The following is a 26,037-nucleotide window of genomic DNA, read 5'->3' on the forward strand; positions in this document are numbered from 1 at the left end:
TGCCTAAAAAAAAAAGAAAACAAATCAAAGAAACGATTTAGTGCTATCATTGCAAGTTTTCTTTCAGAAGTCATAGTTATTTTATTATTGATTTGAAAATGAATATAATCGCAATGCAAGATCACGGTTGCTTAAGGTTGACATGCAGGTCTTGGCACTCCTAGTAGTACTGTAGATTACTGTTGAATTCGAGTTTGATCATGACCCCGAGGTAAAGGAATTTTTATTGTTATATCCGGTCACAGCTTGACCCCAGACTGGGATTCTGTGTGTTGTATTCCTCCAATGCGAATATTACCTAAAAGTTATGGCGGATAAACTCATAAACAGACCTCCACTCCAAAGTGATTTGGGGATTTTTATTTGTATTTATACGTTTTCCATGAAATAAAATCGAGATTACCATTCCTGGATTCGTTCTTACTTCATTATTGAAAGTATTCAGCAGACCATGAGCAGACTAAATTGACAGAGATTTCATTATAGATGTGTGACAGGGGTGAGAGAATGAGAGACAGTAGTTACAAACGAAAAAAAAGTCTGGTAAAGATCAGGAGGAAATTCATCCAGTCTCTGAGAATGAATAATTTTCTTCATTCATGGTTTCATTCAAACTTTCACGGGCCCGACATCATATTCTTGACTTAAGAATGCTAGTTGGCATCTCGTGTAGAACAAAATTACGAGCTCGCATCAGTCCAAAGTTCTTGTAAGTACCACATGTTTCTGAGCAGGATGTTGAATTATAATATCAAGAGATGATGCAATCATAAACGCACTTGATACATTCTCATTTACGATGCAAAATATTACTAGAGTCTAGAACTCTATATCGTTCTCCATGACGATCTATATACCATGGCAGTTTGGAAAATAAACATCAATTTCCATACATTCTTTGTCAATAAAAGCCATGTTTAAATTGGCTAGTATTGTAAAACTAGTTTCATTCAAACATGTAGAAAGACGTTTCTGACTGAGCATGTATCCTCTACATCAATGATTTTGCTGGATAATGAATATTTTAACATGCTTGAGGATGAGAAAGCTACATGTAACGTATGTGATCACATCATGACATTATGTCACTGACAAACCATGACCATCATCAACACCACTACGACTATCACCACCAACAACTTCAGTTCCTTCATCTTTAGAGTCAACACCACCACAAACATCATCATCACAGCTATCAACAGTCATCATCACCACCACCACCACCAACACCATCATCAACGGCAACAACAAAACCACCATCTTCTCAATAAACAAACCAAACACTATCATATTTGCCAGCATCAGTAACCCACGGCCACCAACATCTCCAACACAGCACTGTCACAACATTGCAGAAGATAATTTATTGATCTAATTTTTAGATTTTATCAATATCAATAAATCATCACAAACCAAATAGATCAAGACCTATATATAAGCCTGGCTTAGCTTAGGGTCTAACTAATAAATGAAATGTGATAGATGTACGTTAAATGTTGATTCAATTTAAAATCTCTTCAACTTTTAAACCTAGCTTACCTAGGCAGATAATAGCCATCAATCTCACAAAGATATCGGGTGGAGGACAATCTTCTATCTGGTAGAAAGGTTGTATCACATAGTAGGCAAAGGTGAGAGCCACAATTGTTTGTCCAGTCGGGTTGATGATGATCAATGTCACCCACAACAACAAAAAAGCTGGAAGCTCTCCAAAGCAGGCCATGATGTAGGCATATTCCCCACCACTTCGGGGAATAGTGGTACCCAATTCGGCGAAACACAACGCACCGATCAAAGAAAATATACCAGATATCACCCAGACTAACATGGACATCCCAACAGATCCAGCACTGTCGAGGACGCCCCTGGGTGATAGGAAGATTCCAGATCCGACAATGCAGCCGACGATGATTGTACTGCTGCTGAAAAGACCTATCTCGGCTTTCAAAGCAACACGGCTGTCGTCGGACGAGTTGCCGAGGCTTTCGGGGCGAGCAGGCTTGTCGTCGGGTCCTCCATCAGAGGCAGAGATAGCAGCAGCTGTTTGCGAAGCATCGCCTCCACCACTTTGATCACTTTCCAGGACCATATTTCGTTGAATGTTACTCGAGCAAGTTAGTACAAATACTGGAGATAAAACTACAATTTAATGTGACTGCAATTGGACTTTTTATCGGTTTATCAACGCTTATCTGATGTTAGTGTTTACTCTGAGTATCTCAAAAGCACAAGACCGGCACAAGAGCCAAAGTAAAGACGGTCGCCACGTGGATATGGCGCGTTCAAAATACTATGTCAACAAATCTCCGTATATGCATATCATACACACTCAGCACAAAGAATGAATGGATGCATACATATACTATACTACAGTGGAATTCCATGCAGCTCGTTTTGCTCCGTGTGTCTTATCCTCATAGCCTTGGTAACCAGTCGTTTTCCTAAACACACATTTCTTTTAAACTGCGAGTTGACGTGCGATGGCAAATTAGTCTGCTATGCAGACTCTGAATGGCTCGTATGGTGGGATCTCAGCGCGCGCAGCGCGCTGATGCTGGTTTGCGAACCAGCCTGAAAGGAAGCGAGCCATTTGCCATAGTAAACCTAAGTACACACACAACAGATGTGAGTCTACATTTGTAGACTAATGGCAAATCGGGTATCTCGGCAAATTATGTAATACCAAGAAGTTTGGTAGTACCAAGGAGTAAAGTGAAACCTCATAGGTAAATGTAATAAATAGGCCTAAAATCCTAAAGTCATAGTGGAAGAGACATGGGCAGGTGCAAACTTTTTTTACTCACACGCTCGGGAAGCAACCCCTTCCAATAAACAGCATGTTGAATGGATCTCAGTGGGCTCAGTTACTGTTTGTATATAAAATACCTCGTGGGTGGGGTCGCCATCCTAAAGACCATCGATGCTGTCCAATAAGACCTTCGAGTATAAAGTCAAACGTCATGAGTAGGTGGTTTATTATACGTCTAGCGGGTTTGCCCCCCCCCCCCCCAATGTCCCGTCATTTTTACTGAGTTATATTAATAAAATGGGACATAAACGAAGATGGGGCGGATGGGCAAGAACAGGGGAGATCTTTTCTGATTTTCTTTTTTTATTACGTACTCACACAGTAAAACCACTGTTTTATGCAACGCTGTTTTCTATATATGAACTTTACAGAAGTTGTTGAAAAATAAACAACCATGATGCTTAAAGGGATGGTCCGGGCTGAAAATATCTATATCTCAATAAATAGAGTAAAATTCACATAGCAAAATGCTGAAAATTTCATCAAAATCGGATAACAAATAACGAAGTCATTGAATTTAAAGTTTATCAATATTTTGTGAAAACAGTTATATGCACATCGTCATGAATATTCATTAGGTGGGCGATGTCACATCCCCACTTTCCTTTTTGTTATGTTATTACATGAAATCATAAATGTTTCATTTTTCATACATGTGTAAATGATGTGCCTTCATTATGATGAAATAAGTTGCAGCAATAAATAACAAAATGCACTAAATCAGTTGGTAGAAAAATATTATTTTGAATAAACATAATTTCATATAATAAAATACAAAAGAATAAGTGGGGATAAGACATCTAATGAATATTCATGAAGACATGCCTAGAACTGTTTCAGCGGAATAATGCAAATCTTTAAAATTCAATAACTTTGTTAATTTTGTGTTCCGATTTTGATCAAATTTTCAACATTTTGCTCTGTGAATTTTACTATATTTATAGAGATATAAATATTTCCAGCTTGGACCATCCCTTTAATAATTTATTGAACAAGATATATAAAATGAAACTTTGTTGTTTACGATTTTAAACATCATCTTATTTAAACTGTGAAACTTCTGTAAAATTCATAGTAAACAGCGATGTATAAATAATTTAAACAGTTTTTATTCCGTGCAGAGAAAAGCAGCACCCCCCCCCCGCAACTGCCTTCAGTGTTTTAAACAATAAACACGCGTTTTCCATATTTTTTTGCAGCTCGGCCATATAAACATGGAATAAAAACAGGATTTTTCGGCCTATTTCCTCACTTTCTTGATAACTCTAGACTTCCCTACACCTGTTAAAGCTCCATGAGCACAACGATTATGACATAATAATGATACAGTCACCACTCCCACCAGTACTTAGATTTCCAAAAATCCTTTACAGGGACTGCAGAATCGAGGGAAGCCCCCCCCCCCCCCGCCTCTTCAGTAACTTTTTACTTTAGTGACACTTACCATCAAATCTTGATTTTCTGTATGTACAGCCCCCCCCCCCTTCCATATCAACTGCCCTATCTGTAATATAACGCCACACGAGTCACACGGTTTAGTAGTCGATTTGACATTTTCCGAACCTAGAAATGTTTTTTCCGATGAAGTTTTTTTCTTGATTCATGTTCCTATGGGGTCCTAGAACAAATTCAGCTTGGTTGCCCAAAGTTGCCGTTTGGGCAATTTTGCTAATTTGCATAAATCCAAAATGGCCGCCACATGCCGTCTTAAAAACCTAAGTGTTGAACCACTAGCCCAAAATGACGAGGAATAACTCATTTTAAGGGTTTAGGGTTGTGTAGAATCCATTTCTGTTATTATTTTTGCAATATAAGGTCATCTTCATGTCAAATCTAAGAAGGCCGCCATCAGATGCCATCTTGAAAAAAAATTGAACCCCTTGCCCCAGAATTATGAGTAATACCTTTGTTTCGGGGTTTTTGGGTGTGTAGAATCTATTTCTGCTATCTATTTTGCAATATAATGTCATCTTTAGGTCAAATGCAAGATGGCCGCCAGATGACGCCATCTTGAAATATTAACTTTTGAACCCTTTGCCCCAGAATCATGAAAAGTAACTCTATTCGGGAGTCATTTGGTATGTTGATTCACTTTATGATGTGATTTGCCTAAAGGAAAATCTTCAGATCAAATCCAAGATGGCCGCCAAACGCCATCTTGAAAGAATACATTTCGAGGCTTATACGTGTAAGAGCTAATGTAAAGGGATTTCAGTAAGAATACTCATTTGTTTTGTTAATTCTCAAGTCTTAGGTCAAGGTGGAGTCACATCTGAGATGTCAGATTTCGGCATTAACTGCTCACCTTAGAATGAACCCTCTTTAGTTTTGGGCTATGATCCATTTCACGTGTATTTTATATGTTTTAATGTCCATCCATACTTTTGTACTGAAGAGGCTTTTAGAGTCTTATTTGAATTTGAAAGTGTTTTCTCAATATTTTTCCGAAATCAATGTGTCCAATGATTGGTAGGCATCAGTTCGTCTTAAAAGACGATGGTTAGTGCTAGGTCTTATATTTTCGAGAGTGGCTGTAAGTGGCAGTCTCTAGAGTAAATTTGTGCAGATGAAGGAGAATGACGCTGAGACAGGTTTAGATATAGAGATGCTGTCCTATCCTTCCTCCTAGGTCTTTGGTCTGTCAATTTAGCATTCCGATTATTTTCTGACGTCTTGACCCTGTACTTAGTAGCTCTTCATAGAATGGCGACTATCATCTACATCTTCATAAGTGTTAGTGTCTATGCCGGCAAGTTTTATGTCACGTTTGCAGGTGTCTGGGATGAGACTGGGATGAGACTGATCAAATCGCTTTTGGGATTCGCCAAGGTTTCATGCGGCGAACATGCCCCAACCACTTGAGGCGCCTTTGACTAGAGAGCGAGAATAAACTGAGGATGCCAGCACGTACGCTGAAGGGCCTCTGTATTTTTCACTTTTTCCTGCCATTCAATGTGCATGATACGTCTGAGGCAGCTGACATGAAAGGTGTTTTGCCGCTTTTCTTGGTCGGCGTACGTTTTCCAGGACTTACTTCCGTACAGGAGCTTTGCCATGACTGTGGCAGATTATCCTATTCTGGCGCTAATCTCATTGTCCAGGGAAAAGAAGCTAGAGACAGATAATCGATCCAAGGTAGGTGAAGAGTCCTCCACAACCAAACGATCGTGCATGCTGTTGATAGAGATATCTGGAGGACAGTCAGTGTCTTGAGTCGATCAGGATTTCTGTCTCACAGGCTGATGGGTGATCCAAACTCCTTATATGCACGGGACAGGCGGCTGTATGACTATTTCTTGTACTCCCGCTTCTCGAGAGGCAAGGGCGACATCGTTTCCGTACAACATCTTACGAATGAGAACCATCCTGACCATTGTTTTGGCACGTAGTCGGTCTCTGGTACGGATATAGAAGCCTTCTGTGCATTCGCCAAATGCATACTGGTGAAGCATGGAGAAGAAGATCCCAAAGAGCGTCAGGGCCAGGCGCAGCCTTGGCTTCACGCCACTGCTCACATGAACTGAGGGAAGCTACCAGATGTTCTAGCGTTGTGGCAAACTGTTGTCATGGAATGATACGACCATGGAACAGTCTTGGGGGAGCCTATCTTCTGCAGGAGGCTAAATAGTGCACTCCTGCTGACCAAGTCAATGGCTCTTGTCAGGACGAAAAGTCCGATAATTATAAAGGAAGGTAATAAGTTAACTAATCTTTCTGAAATATCACTTTTTAATTCAAATAACACTTCGAAGTCCTTTCACCAGAAAAGTATAGTTGGACGTAAAAAATGATATGGACTCCCGAGATAGATCATAGCCCGAACCTTGAATTGTTTCAATCTAAAGTGAGCTGTTAATGACGAAATCTATCAACCTTCTGACCATCTATAAGACATGACTTAACCTCGAACTAAAATGGAGTGATTAAAAGAAATGAATAATTCTTACTGAAATCCTCTTAAATGAGCTCCTACACAGAATAGTAACCTCTTCAGGAAAGCGTGTACGCTTTTAGGGAGAGTACTTCTTTACGGTTCAATAGTCTCGGGAAGTATTTTTTTAAATATGGCGTTTAACGGCCATCTTGAACATGTTGGATTTGATCTGAAGATAATCCAATATTGCAAAATTATTAACAGGAATTGAATCAACATACCAAATAACTCACGAAAAGAGGTATTATTCATGATTCTGGGACAAAGGAATCGTAAGTAAATTTTTCAAAATGGCATCATCTGGCGGCCATCTTGGATTTGACCTGAAGATGACATTATATTGCAAAATAGCAGAAAGAGATTCTACACATCCCAAAACCCATAAACAGAGGTATTAATCGTCATTCTGGGGCAAGGGGATCAAAAGTAAATTTTTCAAGATGGCATCTGGCGGCCATCTTAAATTTGACCTGAAGATGACCTTATATTGCAAAAATGATGATAGAAATCGGTTCTACACACCCCTAAACCCCTAAAAAGAGTCATTACTCATAATTTTGGGGCAAGGGGTTGAAAAGTTAGGTTTTCAAGATGGCATCTGGCGGCCATTTTGGATTTATGCAAATTAGCAAAATTGCCCAAACGGCAACTTTGGGCAACCAAGCTGAATTTGTTCTAGGACCCCATAGGAACACGAATCAAGAAAAAAACTTCATCGGAAAGAACAGTTCTAGGTTGGTGTATTGAGCCTATGGGACTGTCAAATCGACTATAGTTGAAGAGTACTACATTCTGAAACAAATGAATAGTTGCAGTGAGCCCTCTACGGAGAAAAACCACTTAGTTCGAGAGTTCAATGCTATATCCATAGAGCTATTAATAGCTCCATGCTATATCTGCCTGCGAATGTCGAGTCCAGATGAATGGACAATTTCATGACATCAGAGTACGTCACATTCATTTCTGAGAATCGGGTCACTCCGATCGCCGTTATTATATGGCTGTACAAAACATTCATCCATGGAGTTACTGTACAAAACAGAAACTACATTTGCACCATTCATCGCTATGCTCTGTGCATTTACCGATGAGGAAATACTAATACATGCGTCGACATGCGTAGGCCTATACAGTCATGTACAATGTACACGGTGGAAATATTCTGGTCAAGCCCAAAACTGTACAGTAAATGAGTAAATGAAAGAGCCTTGTTATACATCATGTTGTATATATAAATAGACACCCAATTCGAAACTAATATTGAAACTGAAATCAATTTCCCAGATTTTTTTAATTTACTTATCTTTTTTCCCCGTTATTTCTACCGGGCATTTCAAAGCCTAAAAGGCCATAAATGAGATTTACCAGCTCGACCCCCAATTGATATCAATTTCATATTGAGATTAATATAAAGATTATTGATTTTATTATAATTATAAAAGCTATATAGGCCTACCTGATATTAATTTCCTCTGTGTTTTTGTTTTATGTGTGTTGGTTTGGTTTTTTTCTATAAATATTTTTATTGTAACAGCTCGCTTCGCTCGCTCCAAAGTGTTTTTGAGGTGCACGCACACAATAAAATCATGCTCAAAGGATTTTGCCTATCACGTTTTACGTTGATATTTGCATTCTGGGGATATACTATTAGGTTTGCAGTCAGAAAATATTGCCATTAATTTATTACCAATAAACCATCTTGAATTGACATTCAATAAAATTTACTGGTTCTAAATGACATACTGCCTTTCCACCTTTGCTTTAAGTAAGAATAAACCATCTGTGCTATTATGACGTTGATCAGATTTTACACCACTACTACTACTAGTACTACTAAACCATATTTATATCTGTATTTGTAGTTGTTATAATAATGATAATATATACCTGTATAAAATTGTTGTATCCAAAGGAAATGTTGATGCGCTAGCGCCATGAGCGTCTCTGCACAGTGTGTGCGCTCAATAAGATATCACTATTATTATTTATTATTACTAGTATTACTACATGTACTACCACTTCTACTACTACTACTACTACTACAATATACGAGATATAGAAGGAGTAGTAGTAGTAGTAGTAGTAGTAGTAGTAGTAGTAGTAGTAGTAGTAGTAGTAGTAGTAGTATAGTTATAAGAGTAGTAGTATAGTAGTAGTAGTAGTAGTAGTAGTAGTAGTAATAGTAGTACTGTGAAATATTCATAAAGAGAAAGACGAGGCTTGTAAAGAGAAAATTTTATTTTAAAAATGGCTTGTTTTCATTTAATATTAAGTGAGAAAGGTTTACATTTCGTATAGCATTTACAAATCAGACAAATAACTCGAGGCCCATCACCTTCGCGCCCTTTTGACTCATCGATCTTGTATTATGAATTATAATTGTTTTCCAAATAAGGAGAGAAGCTTATTATTTTCCACACACCCACCATAATTATAACTTCCTGTGGGAAGGTCATACACTTGACTCACCTTTATTCCATCATTTTTGGTGTGATATTATTTTAATGAGTGCGTTTATACATCCTGATTTTGGAGGTAAAAAAGTAACAAATGAAAACCTTACGTCCATCTTTAAAAACACCCCCCCCCCCTCCTTCAGAGCTTTCCACCTCGAGATACGAACGGGCAAACGTCTTGGGGGTCGCATATCCACAAGATGGGTACAGAAAATTTAGTTTAATTTCAATTATAAAATACCTGTTATCAACATGTTCAAACGACACATACATAGTCATAAAAAAACATGATTGGGGAAAACATATACGAATAATTATTATGTACAAACATATCCCAAAGTATGAAAGCCATTATAAGTAATAAAGTAGAAAAAGTAAGGTTGGATTCGAGTGAAAGGGCGATTAGGGGCCGATGGATGTTGACATTAAAAAATGAAACCTTTGAATGAAAATGAGATAAGCAGTAACAAAATCGTTTTTATTGGTGGAATAGGTTGCAATTGGATTGCGATCCCCTTGATTAAAAATCCAATTCATATCAAAACTGTTTGCACAAAACGTCCATTAATGTGGTCAATGCATGTATGTATTTGCCTGAAGTCAAACAAGCTTTAGCTGTACAGACGAACTCATAATTATCTTTCACAGTCACTATAGTACCTATGCCTAGATCAGCAGTGCCTACGTGCAGGCTAACATGACGCAGTATTATAGTATAGTCAAAGCAAGGGGAAACCCTTTTGAAATATAATATATCCGACTGAATAATGTCGAAATGTAGGAAGCTTCAAAGTCTCTGATAAAAATGGTGCCTGCATAATACACAAATAAATAATAATAATAATTATAATAATTATAATAATTATAACAATAATGATAATAATATAATTATTAATGATAATAATACTAATATGAAAAGTGAATTGTCATTATTATCATTCATTTCAGTATCATTAATTTTAGTATCATTTTTATTATTATCATTGGTAGTAGTAGTAGTAGTAGTAGTAGTAGTAGTAGTAGTAGTAGTAGAAGTAGTAGTAGTAGTATCATTATTTTTATCATCATCATTATTGTTATTAAGTAAAATTCACGACACTTGAGCTGAATAGGAGAGAAACGCAGAAAATATATATTGTTTTTCTTTTTTTTACGATACATGTACTCGAATAATGAGAAGCGAGGAAAATGTAATTTCTGTTTTATGTTTAAATAATGTCACGAAACTGTCAAGGTCTTTATCATAAAACATCAAGTGCTTAAGCCAACATTATGAAGATTTTGTATACGCCTATAACATGTAGTGAAAACGCTGTTCAAAATGTGATGCAACCCTTGTTTATGGGAACTTTACAGTACTTGGTACTTGTTTAAAAGTTTAAACGACTTTTTTTAATCCATTAAAGATTAGATTATATAGGAATAGATAGATATAGATAGATAGACAGATATATAAATTATGTATATATATATATATATATACACACTCGGCAAAAAAAGTTCTTGGACACTTATAAATCAGCTAGGAAAATCGGTCAATCAAAGAATTCAACCAAGAGACACTCTTCAAGATGTCCGGCGTTATCTCCTGGAAGAATGGGACAACATCACCCCAGAGCAAATTCGCCGACTTGTGACAAGCATTCGACGTCGATGTGCTGCACTCATTCAGAGCCAGGGTGGACAAACGAGATATTTGTAGTGAATTTTCTTTTCCTTATGCCTAGATACTGAAATTTGACATTCTTTTCATCGACTAACTTTGACTTAAAATTCCAGTGGAATAGTGATGCATCCAAGGTGGATAACTTTCTCTTCTATTTTAGAGTGGTATTTGACTTAAAGTTTGCTTTTATCGTTTAATGGATATTTATGCCACATAAACTTTCACAACTGAAAGAATGACTGATCGTTTTCTTGCCATTTTCTTTTACTGACATTGCTATTGTTTAATGCCTGTAACCAGCCATGCACTGACTGATCCAATCCTTGCAATTTTCTTTTACTGACATTGCTATTGTTTAAAGAATTTAACCACCAATGCATGACTGTTCACATGAAAATTTCATGTCAAACAGGAAGAGGAATATTGTCTGGTCATGTTGACATACAAAAATTTGCCTTTAATCAAAGATCTATATGGAATATTTTGACTTTTATAAGTGTCCAAGAACTTTTTTTGCCGAGTGTATATATATATATATATATATATATATATATATATATATATATATATATATATATATATATAAATATATATATATATATAAATATATATATATATCAATGTTGAAGAATTTTAACACTTGTGATAAGTTGTAACTGCTGTAAAAGTTCATATCATAAACTGCGAGAATTAACATCGGTTTTGCTATGTATATACTGATAGCTTATAGTTTGGGTTTTTTGGGGGTCTGATATAAATTATTAGAGTATTACGAACTCAGGGTGACCTACTCATTAAAAATGAATTACATTGGTGGTCAATTTGACCATGGATTATATGACAAAGGATACGTTTTTTGTTATACCACAATAAAGCAATGAGAGCGTGGCTAGCTCGTGACGAAAGATCAATAAAAACTGGCGGGATAAATGGGTCACTCAACGTTTGTTTTCTTTTCCCCTCGAGAGCAATATCTTACATAATATTTCTAACACAACTGCTACTACTATACTATTCTCTCACAATGTTGGTCATAATGACAATGCCAAAAATAATTCCTTTTTTATACAGTGTCATCGCCTTGACTTTGTGCTTTGCTTTGTAAGAAAATTTCAAACAAATTCTATATACACAGGGAAATTTCCATTTCCCGATCTATACATATCTTTCGATTTTATTGATAAAAATATATCATAATATGGACAAGTGCACTATCTTCAATGTTTCTACTTTATTGCAAATATTTGTGTGACGCAAATTCAAAATACATGACACAATACTTTACATGGAACATCGGCTTTGCAATAAAAAAAGGCGCGATAGTGACACCTGGTAATGAACAAAAGCGATTCTGGATCTGAACCGCATCAGCCGCGACAGAACGAACTTCATCTCTCATAATACAAATTCGTGTTTTGAAAAATTATGCTAACTTGCAAAAGGCAGTTTCTATAGAATTCTCTTTTTATACCGATATGGATAAATGGATTGCATATTTCGAATACATACTGAAAAAACAACATTAAGGGCGGTTCAAAGCGCACTATATTTTTCGACAAATATATGGGTTAATGATTTTCAAAAAAAAAGAAAAAACGCCATCAACATCCAAAGGAATGGCCGACAGTGAATCACGCCATCAAAAGTCGTTTAATGCAATTAAACGGTTGGAAATCCTGAACGGCAGAGCAGCCTCTTCACATCAGGAACTTCAGCGACCAAAATCATGAACATGAAAGCAACAAGAGACTGACGTTTGGTATAATTCTTGTAAAAAAAAATCATAATTTTACTTGAAATTAATAATGAAGGTTCAACGATTAAGGAGGAAGTTCACCACAATCTTACTTCACAAATAATCACATTTTTTTTTTAATCTCTAGGATACGATTTATGGGAATCGCTGCCAATTCCTTCCATTTCATTTGCATTGAGGCCTTAAATATTAATTTGTTCTACACTGCGTCCAAGAAAAGGGAAATCGAGTCTTCTTAACATCGATCTCTTTCAACCGGATTTTTTTGTTTTCTAATATAGATCACACTCTATCAGCCCACAGTTTGTCAGTCTGCTTTACGATAGAACGCCGTGCAAAATGACTTGATGATGTCTTCTAATTCAACTATCAGTTGTTTCATACCTAAAAATAATTTGGGACCCCCCAACAAAAATTTGGGAATTTGATCATGATGGATTAACAATGAGTGAGTTACGACGAAATCCAGCATGGTGATACAAAAATAACGTTTTCTGCTCGCGTTCGATACAAAAAAAGAAAACATCGTATTTTCTGAAATGTCTCTTTTCGTGCCTTTTCAGACGTGAATCTTGAATCATCATTGTAATGATGATTGCTATTGTAATCGTGACTGTGATTAGCATTCGTGATTCTAATCATGTTCTAGTTTGGTTTCACACGCGCTAATTCGCCATTAGCCTTATTTTTCACTGGAATCATCATTCAAATTACGATTTTTTTTACCGTGTGAAAGGGCGGTACTTTTCATAGCTTCATTAGTCATGTTATAGTTTGATCTTAAAAGTTTCACAGGTGACCCAGAAAGCCAGATTCTAGCTCGGTGAAGATCCTTAGTTCGTACACGACAACGTGGTCTCGAACGCCATTCACCTCGCCTATAGCATGTATCGATACCTTGGAGGGGGATGTTACATAATAATCATCGATCGAGCGCGGGTATCTTTTGTCACAAAACCACGGAGTAACTCATCAACCTCAACTAAACAATGAAGTTACTTCTGTTTGTGTTCAGGAATGCATGTTGTAAAAGAACCATAGAGGTTATACTCCATGAAAAGAAAGGTGTAAGTTTGCTTTTTCCACTTTGCCTTTCAATGAAAATTATTCGAATGGTAAATAAAAGTCCTTGAGAATACTATACTCTACTTTATCATGTTTATTGTATCAACCATCGGATCAACGCCGAACCTCTCGGTGACCCGAGTAAAAAATGACCACGATGACACGGTTTTGATATACGAGCAGACGGTCTGTTGTCTAACATTACCGTGGCTTTAAAAAGGGGAGAAGTTCACCCTGATGATAAGTTTGCTGTAAAAATAGGAGAAGGAAAATCCATTAAGGATTAAAAAAGTTACCAGTATTTGAAGTTTTGGATTCGTGATGCCTCATGTGTTATGTAATAAAAATAGCATAAATTTCATTTTTTCATGGTTCGTGATGACTTATTTTTGTTTATGACTTATTTTTGTTTTCCTTGTAAGAACGGGTGTGAAATGATTTGTCTATTGATATACTGAAGGCACAGCAAAAACCATTTTCAATTTTCTGAGAAAATGACATTTGATTTTTTTTTACCGTATATGTAGAAAAGTTGCTCGGCTATGACGTCACAAATCACATAATTAAAATTCTTATAACTTTTTATTCTTAAATGGATTTTTCTCAAACCATCGGCAATATTTTTAAATCATTTTTTATGTTATTTTTACAATAAACTTTTTGTCAGGGTGAACTTTTCCTATGATTTACTTGGTCTACTCTCAATTTATCATTTGGCCCTACCGTCGCTTGGTTTAACACTCACTTGGTCTAAGGTCTATTTCACCTCGTCAAGTTAGGCCTATCATTTTGCACGGTGTCAGGTTTGGTAGATAAAAAGTTCATTTTTAAAGGTCAAGTCCACCCCAGAAAAGGTTGATTTGAATAAATAGAGAAAAATCAAACATGAATAACGCTGAAAACTTCATCAAAATCGGATGTAAAATAAGAAAGTTATGATATTTTAAAGTTTCGCTTATTTTTCACAAAACAGTTCTATGCTCAACTCAGTGATATGCAAATGAGAGAGTCGATGATGTCACTCACTATTTCTTTAGTTTTTTATTGTTTGAATAATACAATATTTCAATTTTTATGAATTCGACAATTAGGACCCCTTGCTTGAAACACAAAATGTTAAAATAATTGAATTACATATGTTCAGGGAGGAATGAAACTTTGTTTCACATGACAATGACGAGAAAATCAAAATATTTCATATTTCATATAATAAAATACAAAAGAAATAGTGAGTGGAGGATGTCATCGGTCCCCTAATTTGCATGCCGACCAGGATGTGCATATAAATGTTTTGAAAAATTAAGCAAAACTTTAAAATGTTATAACTTTCTTATTTTACATCAGATTTTGATGAAATTTTCAGTGTTATGTTTGTTTGATTTTTCTCTTTCTATTCAAAGCAGCTTTTTGTTGGGGTGGACTTGTCCTTTAATAATCATACAGACAAGTATACAGACAATGTTGATATTACATAAAATATATGTTACCTTATACTGTAAGTATAAAAAAAAGGGTGTTTTCAATGTTGGTTTCCAAAATCAAACGGGAACATGAATCATTATTGAAAACGTGATTACAAAACAAGGATGTCATAAAAAATAAATAAATAAATAAGACTGCAGGGCTCAAGGGCTATTAGACCAAATGATTAGAAGACAACTGGAGCATGATGAATAGCCAAGACCAAACGGAAAGTAGATACTCATATCCATATTTCGTTTAATGTCGCTCTCAGGCCTAATCGATGGCAGATATTTTATATAATATTCTGTTTAACAATCAATGGGACTGAATTATTAACCAATAACTAAATAAAATATCGCTTGTCCGTACAGGTTTCTTTTTTAAGGGGATTCATTGTGCATGGTCAATGTCAAATGTGGGTTCTTTTTTACGGAACTGGTCGACCATGGAGGATGGGTTGCCATTTTCATCCCGAAAGTCTAACGAGGAAAATATAAGACCCTGCATGGTGAAATACCAATTGTAATAAAAAGAGGATATAATTTTTTTTTATCACAATTGAATTCGAGATAAATATTTAAAAAAGTTCTGAAACTTTAGAAAGTCTCAATTCACTTTCTATCCTCAAATTGGTAATTTTGCTTTAAAAATGTTGGTTTAAGTGTTCAGACTAGAACACTGATCTGAATATTCAGATCAGTGGTCAAGAACCATCAAGTTTTGTACACATAATTTCGTATTTTTCCCATTATATCTCCAAAAAAGCTTCTAGCATTTTTGTCAGCTCAACATTATGCTACATGTATGTGAAATATACTTTCCCATGATATTGAACTAAGGAGGCAAGCAGTACCTTGCAGAGATAAAGAGGAAAATATAAACTTTTGGGGAATACAAAACATAATATTACGGAGGGTTCACTGTACTAAAAAGTAAGATTGACAATTTGGGGATCATAAAGTAAAATGAGACTTTTCAAACTTTCGTAATTTTCTCAGTTCGTGTACCGATTTTGATTTACTTCGTAAATTTCTACTATGTCTACACACACTTTTTTGTTGTGATTTTCCATGGGATTCCATTCACCTTTTACAAAATGTTTATCAGCAGAAATTATCGTTCATTTTCTCTCAAAAATTCTGACAAGTAAGAAGGGGGCCGATAATGGGATTTCGCTCCAAAATTCGGCATTATTCGAAAATAAGTTTAGGGCGTTCACACAAAGGTATCTTGAAATAAACATGAACAGTAAGTAATGTGTCCGTCAGTTAGATTATATGTGGATTAAAATGATCAAATATGAAAAATGTGTGATACTTGTGATAATTAAGAATTCATCATTGTGATGTAAGAAAAAAAAACAATACAGGAGAGAAACGCAAATGGAGTCGACTGCTGTCTGATTCGTTCATTACAATAATCTAAATTAGCTGACTCACATACATTAATGTTTACTTGACATGCATGTACTTACAAGAGAACTATAAAATTATATTATAGTCATTTTGTTATGAAATAATTTGTAATAAATTTCTTGCTGGTCAGTATTATTGCCATGATCGGAGCGCATGTTTAAAACATGCACCATGGTCATGATGTCTTTATCTTTGAGGCAAGTTCCGGTCATTTGAGGCTGGAAAATGGACAAGGCAAATGGAAAGGGAAACATTGAGGGATGAACATGATGAATGGAAGGACAAGATAGGTAGCAAAATGCGATAATATCGGAAGCTGACCGCCCCCAGTCCATGCACAGACTCCCAACTCCTTGGTCCATTCAGGACAAGAAACGGTTTATACCATCAATTTATACACTAACCTACTCTACTATAAAAAAAAAAGTTTACAAGAAATAAAAGTTGGAAAGGAAGGCCTAAGACACAGGAGAGAGAGAGAGAGGGGGGAAGACCCTATCATGAACAGAGAATATAGAGAGGAAAGTTCCGGGATATTATCTTCCTTATACTGTACGTCTCGTTCTAATCGACTGAACGATATATATCTGCTCTTACCATGCTAACGAAGTATTTGGACCAAACATCCATATTCGTTTCTCCTTCGTTTCTTCATCATCCATTTTATCCAGCTTCTCGCTCTGAAACACCACGCAGCATTTCATGAAACAAGTACACACAGTAAAAAAAATTATACAACGCTGTTTACTATATGAACCTTACAGTATTTGTTTAAACAGTTTAAACAAGTGTTTAAATCATAAGCAACAAAGTTTAATTTTCAATTAATTAAACATGATTGTTTAAACAGTTAAACAAATACTGTAAGGTTCATATAGTAAACAGCGTTGTATAAAATCTTAAACAGCGTTTTTACTGTGTAGCCAATGATTTTCAATAAAACCGTTATACTAAAAATCCTTGTATCTGGTTGGCTGAAGGCAAAATTAGTATTGAATTGACAAATCTTCTCATGAAAAGCTCTCCTGGTCACATCGGTGCACTGGAGAGAGCAGCTGCTGCTGATGAGTATAATCATATCAGAGAAATCCCTGGTTACAAATAAAAATTAAGTAGATATAGTCGAGGTCACGGCAAGTATCCATCGAATACGAAGATCTGATCAACTGTGTTGTGCATTTTTAAAGATTGTTTATAATTTCTTGGACTCTTGTTTAGAAATAAGATTAAACACCCTAGCTCCTATTTCTAACGATTTCAAATTTTCTCTGCATTATTGGGCGATCAATAATTATCTGCAATAGACGAGGTTATGTTTTGCATGAATGGATCTCTTTAATCAGATCAACTAACTGCCGAAACAATATGTCTAGTCGCCTACAGTGTACAACCAGGAAGGCACCAAGTATTTTTTTTTATTTATCACTGCATTGTGAAGAATTATTTTGGTGATGGGGGGAAAAGAAAAAGAAAGAAGGGTGAAATTCGATATCATTCTCAAATCACAACATTTGATTTTTGTAATAAAATGTCGAAATTTTCGCTCACAACTTTTCATTAATTTTACGCGAGCCTATCTAACCCCCTTAAAATTTTTGGCTCATTACGCCACTGGTATCAAGGAATAAATAGATTTTTGGGTGGTTCGAGGTGTCGTGTCACATTACACGCTGACGCCACTGGTGTGTAAACGTACACGACTTTGGGAGGCGGAGGCTGTAAAATTACCATGACCAAAAAAACGTACAGTTGTACAACTTTCACAATCCAAGTTTTATAGACAATAACGATAACACACGATTGAGATACTAAATTACATTTTAATTAACGTTACCACGTGATGTGAATTTATATTTTCTCAAATAGGACATTTACTCAAACAAAATAATAATTCGATATCGAGTCTCATACGGATATAAGAAAAGTACAAGTGCCACTAAATATTATTTACACAATGAATTGGTATTGATGCTTTCTGTATCAGTGAAGCTTCACAGCCCAACAATAATAAATCTAGAAGAAAAAATATATATTTGAAAATATGAACGAATACTCTCTGATGGCTTTCTTCAAATGACCCTTACTATCATTATGTCCAGGATATCTGTCATATCTTGCAATGGTCATTTCTTGCAGGCCATACTCTACGTCATTCATTCTCGGAATATTTTCCGCACCGCTCTGCCATCAACACCAAGGGGTCAGAAACATTCCTTCTTCAGTTTTATCATGGTTTCATGATGCTCATTTTCATGTAGGTAATAATAATAGGCCTACATGATAGGAGATACATGCATAAGTCTCTAGAAATCAATGGTTTCCTGTAAGACGATTTCCCAATAATTACATATACAAAATAAAAATAAAACAAATAATGTAGATTTAAAAACAAGGAATGCTATCTATAGGTCCATGATACAATCAAGTAAATTAATCAAATTGACAGAAAATGCATTTTGATATTAAAATTTGATATAAATGATTTACGGGAAAAATTTGCTCCTTAGTTAAATCATGACATGGACCTACCAATTCTACATTGGGTCAATATACACACTATCTGACAGTGGAGGAATGGGAAAAAATGAGGGGCATATGGCGTGCACAAATTTTTTGAAAAGTCCCGAAAGAGCGAACCGAGCAAGCAAAAGTTGCGACCTTTTTAAAGTGAAAATCTAATTTTGTGATAGATTTTGACATGAAATTCAGAAATTTTCATATCTCATATTTTCCCCATTCATTTGTTTTGTTTTGCGAGTGCCTAATTGCCTACATATTTCATATTCAAATTCAATATGCGATAAGCAACCTTTGTTATTTACACTCTATAAATCAAGGATTTATTGAGCATTATATTTTTAATGGATTTGGCGCCTTATAAATTGCATCTATTATAATAATTATTTCAAATAAATCCAGATCGGCTGTGAATAGTGACCAGCCGAATATTAGATTTAGTTTTAAACCTTGTAGATTTAAGTATAAATCTAAAAGATTTTAATTTAAATCTTTTGAGATTTGAATGTTAATCCTAAATATTTAAATAAATCCAAAATTCGGCTGGTCACTATCCACAGCCGATCTGGATTTATTTTAAATCCTTGATTTTTAGAGTGTACACATTGCAATATCGTATGGTAATTTCTTTTTGAAAGAGCAGTTTGTTATGATAAGAAACGGGTAATCTGGAAACAAAAACAACTTTTGCGAGAATTGCATGAGGTTATCGTAGGTAATTTGTACCGACATGTATATGTATACCACCAACGATAATTAATAATAGGTCAATGCTTTGGGGGAAACGGGGAGGCGGTGGGGGGGGGGGCTTCAAAGCACGTTCCCATATTATGTTCCCACATAAACTTGCAATGCACATAACGGAGTTCCTTCTTATACAATTTTACTATATTTTTATTTTCATCGACCTGTAAGTCTGGACCAGCTGAGCAGTAAAAATCGGGTGAGTGGCGCTGAACATACCATCCCTTCATCATCGATGTCCCGATATAATGTTGTTACAAGGTGACAATCAACGCGGCTGATCTTGATTGGAATGGGGATGTAAAACATGGTGAAGGACGTAGACAACTACAGTACGCCTTCAATTCATTTTGTAATTTTCATTTATGGGATTCGACATTCGACATTTGAACACGTATACTACTGCTGCTGCTGCTACATGTACTATAAAATGTAATCAATTTTCATTTCCAATTCTAAAAAGTGGGAGCTGCATGCCATGACAATGTACAATTTTGGTCAAGGGGAGGGGGGTAACGCGCCCCAGGCCGGTCCCTGTACCCATCCCCCCCCCAAAAAAAAAAAAAAAAAAAAAAAAAAAATCATGAACTATACAATACAAAACAAAATATTGTTCGATATTGGTCAAAATCTTCTTGGTAAATTGTGTACGAGAGGAGTCCATGTACATGTACAAGATTTCGAGTTGTTGGAGAGAGGGGTGTTTTATCCACAGGGGTGAGGGGTTAATGACTTATATGGATCTACCATGTCCAATATGACATCAAGTTCACTGTGTATCAACATGGTGGGTTAGGTCTATGGTTCCAAAACAAAAATGCTAACATACAGATCCCGACGTGGACAAAAATGCATGCACAGTATATATTTTACATGCATTTTATGTACATAGAAAAATGGGCTTGCAACTTTGGAAGTTCCTCGACCAAGAAAGGAAAAGGAAAAAGAGAGAAAAAGAAGGGAAAGGAGGAATGGTGAATATGATGGGGTTTTTTCAGTATTGTACCAAAACTCAAAAGAGTCAACAATTTCTGTCATTTATTCCTGTCCTAATTGATTAAGTATAATTAAGTATTAATAGTAATTATAATTGTTTGTAATTGTGGTAGATTTATATTCTTACCTTTACTTAATAATTAATTCTTATCATGGTATGAAATGTTGGCCTACGTATTACAATTTTTTGTCATTTCTTATGTAAAGCGCTTAGAAACACTTGTTAAAAGCGCTATATAAATTGCAACGTATACTATATACTATTATTTATTTGTATTATCATTTTCGCTCGCTCGCGACATTTTATAAATTTGTCCCATATGCCAGATATTACTTCATGCCGCAATGCGCCACTGTGCAACGAGCCTTATTGTTATTCATCAAAATCATAAACCCTTATCGAAAAGGTGTATTATAGAAATAATTTACATAGTTACATTTTGATATATCATAATTGGGCAATCTGCCCACGGATATAGGCCGACTATAACCATATTCATTCCATGGTTAAATGGTTAACACTGGATCGGCATTGATAATTCAGGTACCGGATAAAAAATTCAAAAAAAAACCTTCATGGTGGTGAGTCAAAATGAACAGAACAGGAACAAAAATAAGATTTACCAACACAGATGTAAACACTAGAGCATGAACCTACATGATCAGACGAACAATGACAAAAAGGTGTAACAAAAGATTATTTTTATCTATTTGACTTAGCCTAGGAAACAACATTCATTCCATGGTTAAAAAGTCAATTTTAAAAAAATGCTCATGATGACTAAAATTGTCAAACAGGAAGAGAAATAAGATTTTTACCACCAAATCATAAAAAGGTGAAACAATATTGAAAAATATATAAAAAGACAGCCATGTTCCGGCAGGTTTATGCCCCATTTAATATTATTAGTTTCGAATCGCATAATATAGATAAAATAGATATTTTGTTTAAAATCTTTCTTAATATCTGTCTTAATCGTAATTGATATTGATAATATATTGATCTGTGGAAAGAGACCACTTTAGTAAAGCATATACCTGCATGGGCGTTGTGGCGTGCGCCTGTAATCCAAGCTATGTGGGGAAGTTACAAATTGATGCAGAGGTTCGAGCCCTGGTCACGTCTTTCGGATGGTGACGTTAAAGGTCGGTCCCAGACGTAAATAATCATATCTGATTGATACTCGTCTGAAAAAACTCAAATACACACACACACATACCTAGGTCCCTCTCCAGGACAGTATACGCTTGTTGGAGAGTACTTCTTCAAGGTTCAAGGTCTATTAAATTATTTCAATCAATGATGGTATTTTGAAATTTCATTTATTGTACTTTCATCCAGTTATGCTTGACATAGTGTCGAAAATCTCTCTTTGTTTCTGTCAGTTTCAGTTACAGTTTCAGTAAATAGAAGTTAGATTTTCAGCTCGGTTAACGACCATTAACCCAAATGTATCCCTAAACAACAGGAAAATCAGAGTGACCTTCTGGCATGTTTCTCCAATTAAGAATAAATAGACTAATTGTGAGAAAACCTGAAAATCTAAATAATATTATCAAACTGGGAAGGAAATGCATGGGGTCAGCTTGCCCAGACTCTCGTGGAAATTTTTCACGTCGCCAACTGCGGTTGTTTTCCATTAAAATGAGATTGTCGATCGATGAATTCAAGGTAGTCCTATAATCGGGAAGCAAGAGTGACTTTTGCATGGTAACCATGGAGATACTTATCTTCATGATGCGATCCCTCATCCAAACCTCATCTCATGAAAGTTCTACTCCATCTCATTTGACTTCATCTCATGTGTACTAATGAGCAGGAAGATAGAGAGTGGGGAGAGGACTCAGAGGATAGAGTATTCTTCTTCATTTAAACCTCTATAACTTGACCTTTCCATCCTTTCTTTCTCCATGATCTCTATCCATAATTCTCCATCTTCTCCTCATTCATATCACACTCCAGCCAAAACCCGCACGCGTGCAAACCGGGTGAATCCGGTTTTGGGTATCGACATGTCGAGTTTTTAGCTACATGTATACATAAAGGCAACAGAATGACAGTACTGACTAATGTAGAAGATTACTACAGAATTGTTACACCATGTATAATCATATTAGTTATCTTAAAATTATGAATCTTTCCCCAAAGTTTTTGAAAATTTTGGAACCTTTTGGAATATTTTGTATATACATGTAATCACCGATCAATGTTTTCCCACAATAATAGTCTACACATTAGTCATTATGTAGGTAAATGTATTCTTCATCACACCAATATCAACATCCCGGATCAACATTAAACATGACAATGTGGGTATTTCCTTATAAAGAATAAATCAAAACATTACTTACTTATACACATTACAGCAAGAAGACGAACGAAAATATCTGGGGGTCCACAGTCGGACTCGATGTAGAAGGGCTGAACGACATAATTTGCGAAAGTGAGCGCTGTGATGCTCTGCCCAGTTGGGTTGATGATAAGGAGTGTCATCCATAGTAATATAAAGGCAGGTAACTCTCCAAAGGCCTTGAGGATATAGGCATATTCCCCACCAGATTTAGTAATGGTTGTACCAAGTTCAGCGAAACAGAGGGCTCCTATTAATGAAAACAGACCTGAGACTGTCCAGACAACAAGGGACATACCCACCGATCCCGAGTATTCCAAGACGGATCGGGGTGAGAGGAATATACCCGAGCCCACGATACAGCCGACGATCACAGTTACACAGTTTAAGATTCCGACTTCGCGTCGAAGTCGGACTGGTTCGACGTCGCCCATCTGTTTACCTTTGGTGTAATATCCGTTTATTTCGTGAAGACACGGCTCCTGTGAGGTATTCAACACGGCTGCTGACATCTTTTCTTTAGACGGCGGCATAGTAGAAGGTACTCGTCGCCGGCTTGTACAGTTACCTTCACAAACCCTTCGTCTTCCTAAATAGTAATAAGGAACACACAATCTTGATATATCCCGAAGACGAAGAGAGAAAGTCACCTTATGGAGACAGAAAACCGTTCCTTGGTAATAATACTGAAAACTTATCAAAAACAATGTCACTATGACGTAAACAGTGAGATCAAGTGAGACATGTGCTTGCTCCAGAATTGCCGGTATAATTTACGCACGAATTTACAAGCATTCTCCTTCCCGCGCTAGTTCTACTGTCGCGCCTTTTGATATGCATGGAAGCTTGAGTGAGCACTCAATGTTTACGATCTCGTCAAAGGGATGACGTAGTTGTGTGTGGGTGCCGGTGAATGAGCTTTTGTAAGCTTTGTGTGTGTATATGGGGAAGATGTGTATTCGTACCGTGCTGGGAGGTTTCAGTGGTACTGGTGTATGTGTGTCCTTGGTGTAATCCATGCACCCCTTTCTGAGATGACTTACCCCCGAAAGCGGTAGGCTTCGCCAAATCGACCCCAAGAGGGAGATTCGTTGCCAAGTAGCGCGACGCTTTGACCGTAGTCGGATCAACAATTCAAGGGTGTAAGAAATCCACTCCATGAAAAAGATTATTCTACTGGCAATGCATCATTTATGTTTTCCAGTACAGTCTGCTGACCAACATTATTGTTCTTTTAGCTTGTGATGGTGATGGTATTGCGAATATTTCCATGGCAAAATAGAAACAATGTTGCATAATGTAATGAAAACCACTATCAGGAATACCTGACTCATAGTTATATCCACACCAAATGCACAAACGAAGGTTGTATACGGAAACAAATTTAATTTAGCAACCGTTTGAGGAAATATATGTTGAATTATTTTAAAATGCATATGACCTCGACAAAATATTGATACTGGACACCCAGAAATCAAAGTACCATCACTTGCCATATTTATTTTCCCATTAACACAGTTTATGACATAGCCAGCGTGAGAATTATTGATAGCCTGCATAAATATAAACGATTCATCCAGTAATCTTGAAATATCAGTCAGTCATTAATAATTTACTGGAAATAATGGAAATTGTAAAGTACATAGAAACACATAATTCTCTGTGGTATGGGAGTAGTATAGTAGTAGTATTAATAGTAGTAGTAGTAGTAGTAGCAGTAGTAGTAGTAGTAGTAGTAGTAGTAGTAGTAGTAGTAGTAGTAGTAATAGTAGTAGTAAAAGTAGTAGTAGTAGTAGTAATAGTAATAGTAGTAGTAGTAGTAGTAGTAGTAGTGGCAGTATAGTAGAAGTAATAGTAGTAGTAGTAGTGGCAGTAGTAGTAGTAGTAGTAGTAGTAGTAGTAGTATAGTAGTAGTAGTAGTAGTAGTAGTAGTAGTAGTAGTAGTAGTAGTAGTAGTAGTAGTAGTAGTAGTAGTAGTAGTTATAGTAGAAGTAATAGTAGTAGTAGTAGTGGCAGTAGTAGTAGTAGTAGTATAGTAGTAGTAGTAGTAGTAGTAGTAGTAGTAGAAGTAGAAGTAGTAGTGGCAGTAGTAGTAGTAGTAGTAAACAAAGTAGTAGTAGTAGTAGTAGTAGTAGTAGTAGTAGTAGTAGTAGTAGTAGTAGTAGTAGTAGTAGTTGCAGTAGTAGTAGTAGTAGTAGTAGTAGTAGTAGTAGTAGTAGTAATAGTAGTAGTAATAGTAGTAGTAGTAGTAGTAGTAGTAGTAGTAGTAGTAGTAGTAGTAGTAGTAGTAGTAGTAGTAGTAGTAGTAGTAGTTGCAGTAGTAGTAGTAGTAGTAGTAGTAGTAGTAGTAGTAGTAGTAGTAGTAGTAGTAGTAGTAGTAGTAGTAGTAGTAATAGTAGTAGTAATAGTAGTAGTAGTAGTAGTAGTAGTAGTAGTAGTAGTAGTAGTAGTAGTAGTTGATTCATTTTGACCAGAATTCAATTTCATTCCTAAAGTATTAGTTTTTGGGAAAGGGGATCTTTTAAGCATTCCCTCCCTTTCTTACAAGTGCCCCTTGTTGGATTCATCCCAACATCAGCAGAATGAGAGGAGGGGTAAGCACCCTTTCATCCTTTATTCTAAGAACTGAAAAGCACCATCAACGGTGATTTGAAGATTAAAGTCGATTTTAATCTTTTGACGTTTTAAACCCTTCAGAATCTTGACATTTAGGAATCGAATTTTTACTCTTTCCGTTAATCTTCCCTTTCAATATCCAATGAATTGAAACCCCACTTTCCTTTTCTTGAATTATTTTGATTTACACGTAATGTGCATGGAACATCTGCTTGGAAAAAAAAAAACAACATATGGACATAATTTAT

The 26,037-nt window shown here is 36.0% G+C and overlaps 1 protein-coding gene across 2 annotated transcripts in view; it reads right to left on the reverse strand.

Moving 5' to 3' along the window:
* LOC129253809 (Y+L amino acid transporter 2-like) overlaps positions 1–24,505 on the reverse strand; it is a 49,843-nt gene extending 25,338 nt beyond the window's left edge. The window contains exon 1 of one of the 2 annotated variants that reach the window (XM_064095379.1): positions 23,175–24,505. In XM_064095379.1, coding sequence (XP_063951449.1) covers positions 23,175–23,706 — 532 coding nt within the window. In that variant the 5' untranslated portion in view covers positions 23,707–24,505. Of the gene's footprint in view, positions 1–1,539; positions 2,523–23,174 lie in introns of those variants that run through there. The other variant, XM_054892235.2, reaches the window with a different exon arrangement.
* Between the last annotated feature and the right edge of the window lie 1,532 nt (positions 24,506–26,037).

Source organism: Lytechinus pictus, chromosome 2, assembly GCF_037042905.1.
Source record: "Lytechinus pictus isolate F3 Inbred chromosome 2, Lp3.0, whole genome shotgun sequence".
NCBI lineage: Eukaryota > Metazoa > Echinodermata > Echinoidea > Temnopleuroida > Toxopneustidae > Lytechinus > Lytechinus pictus.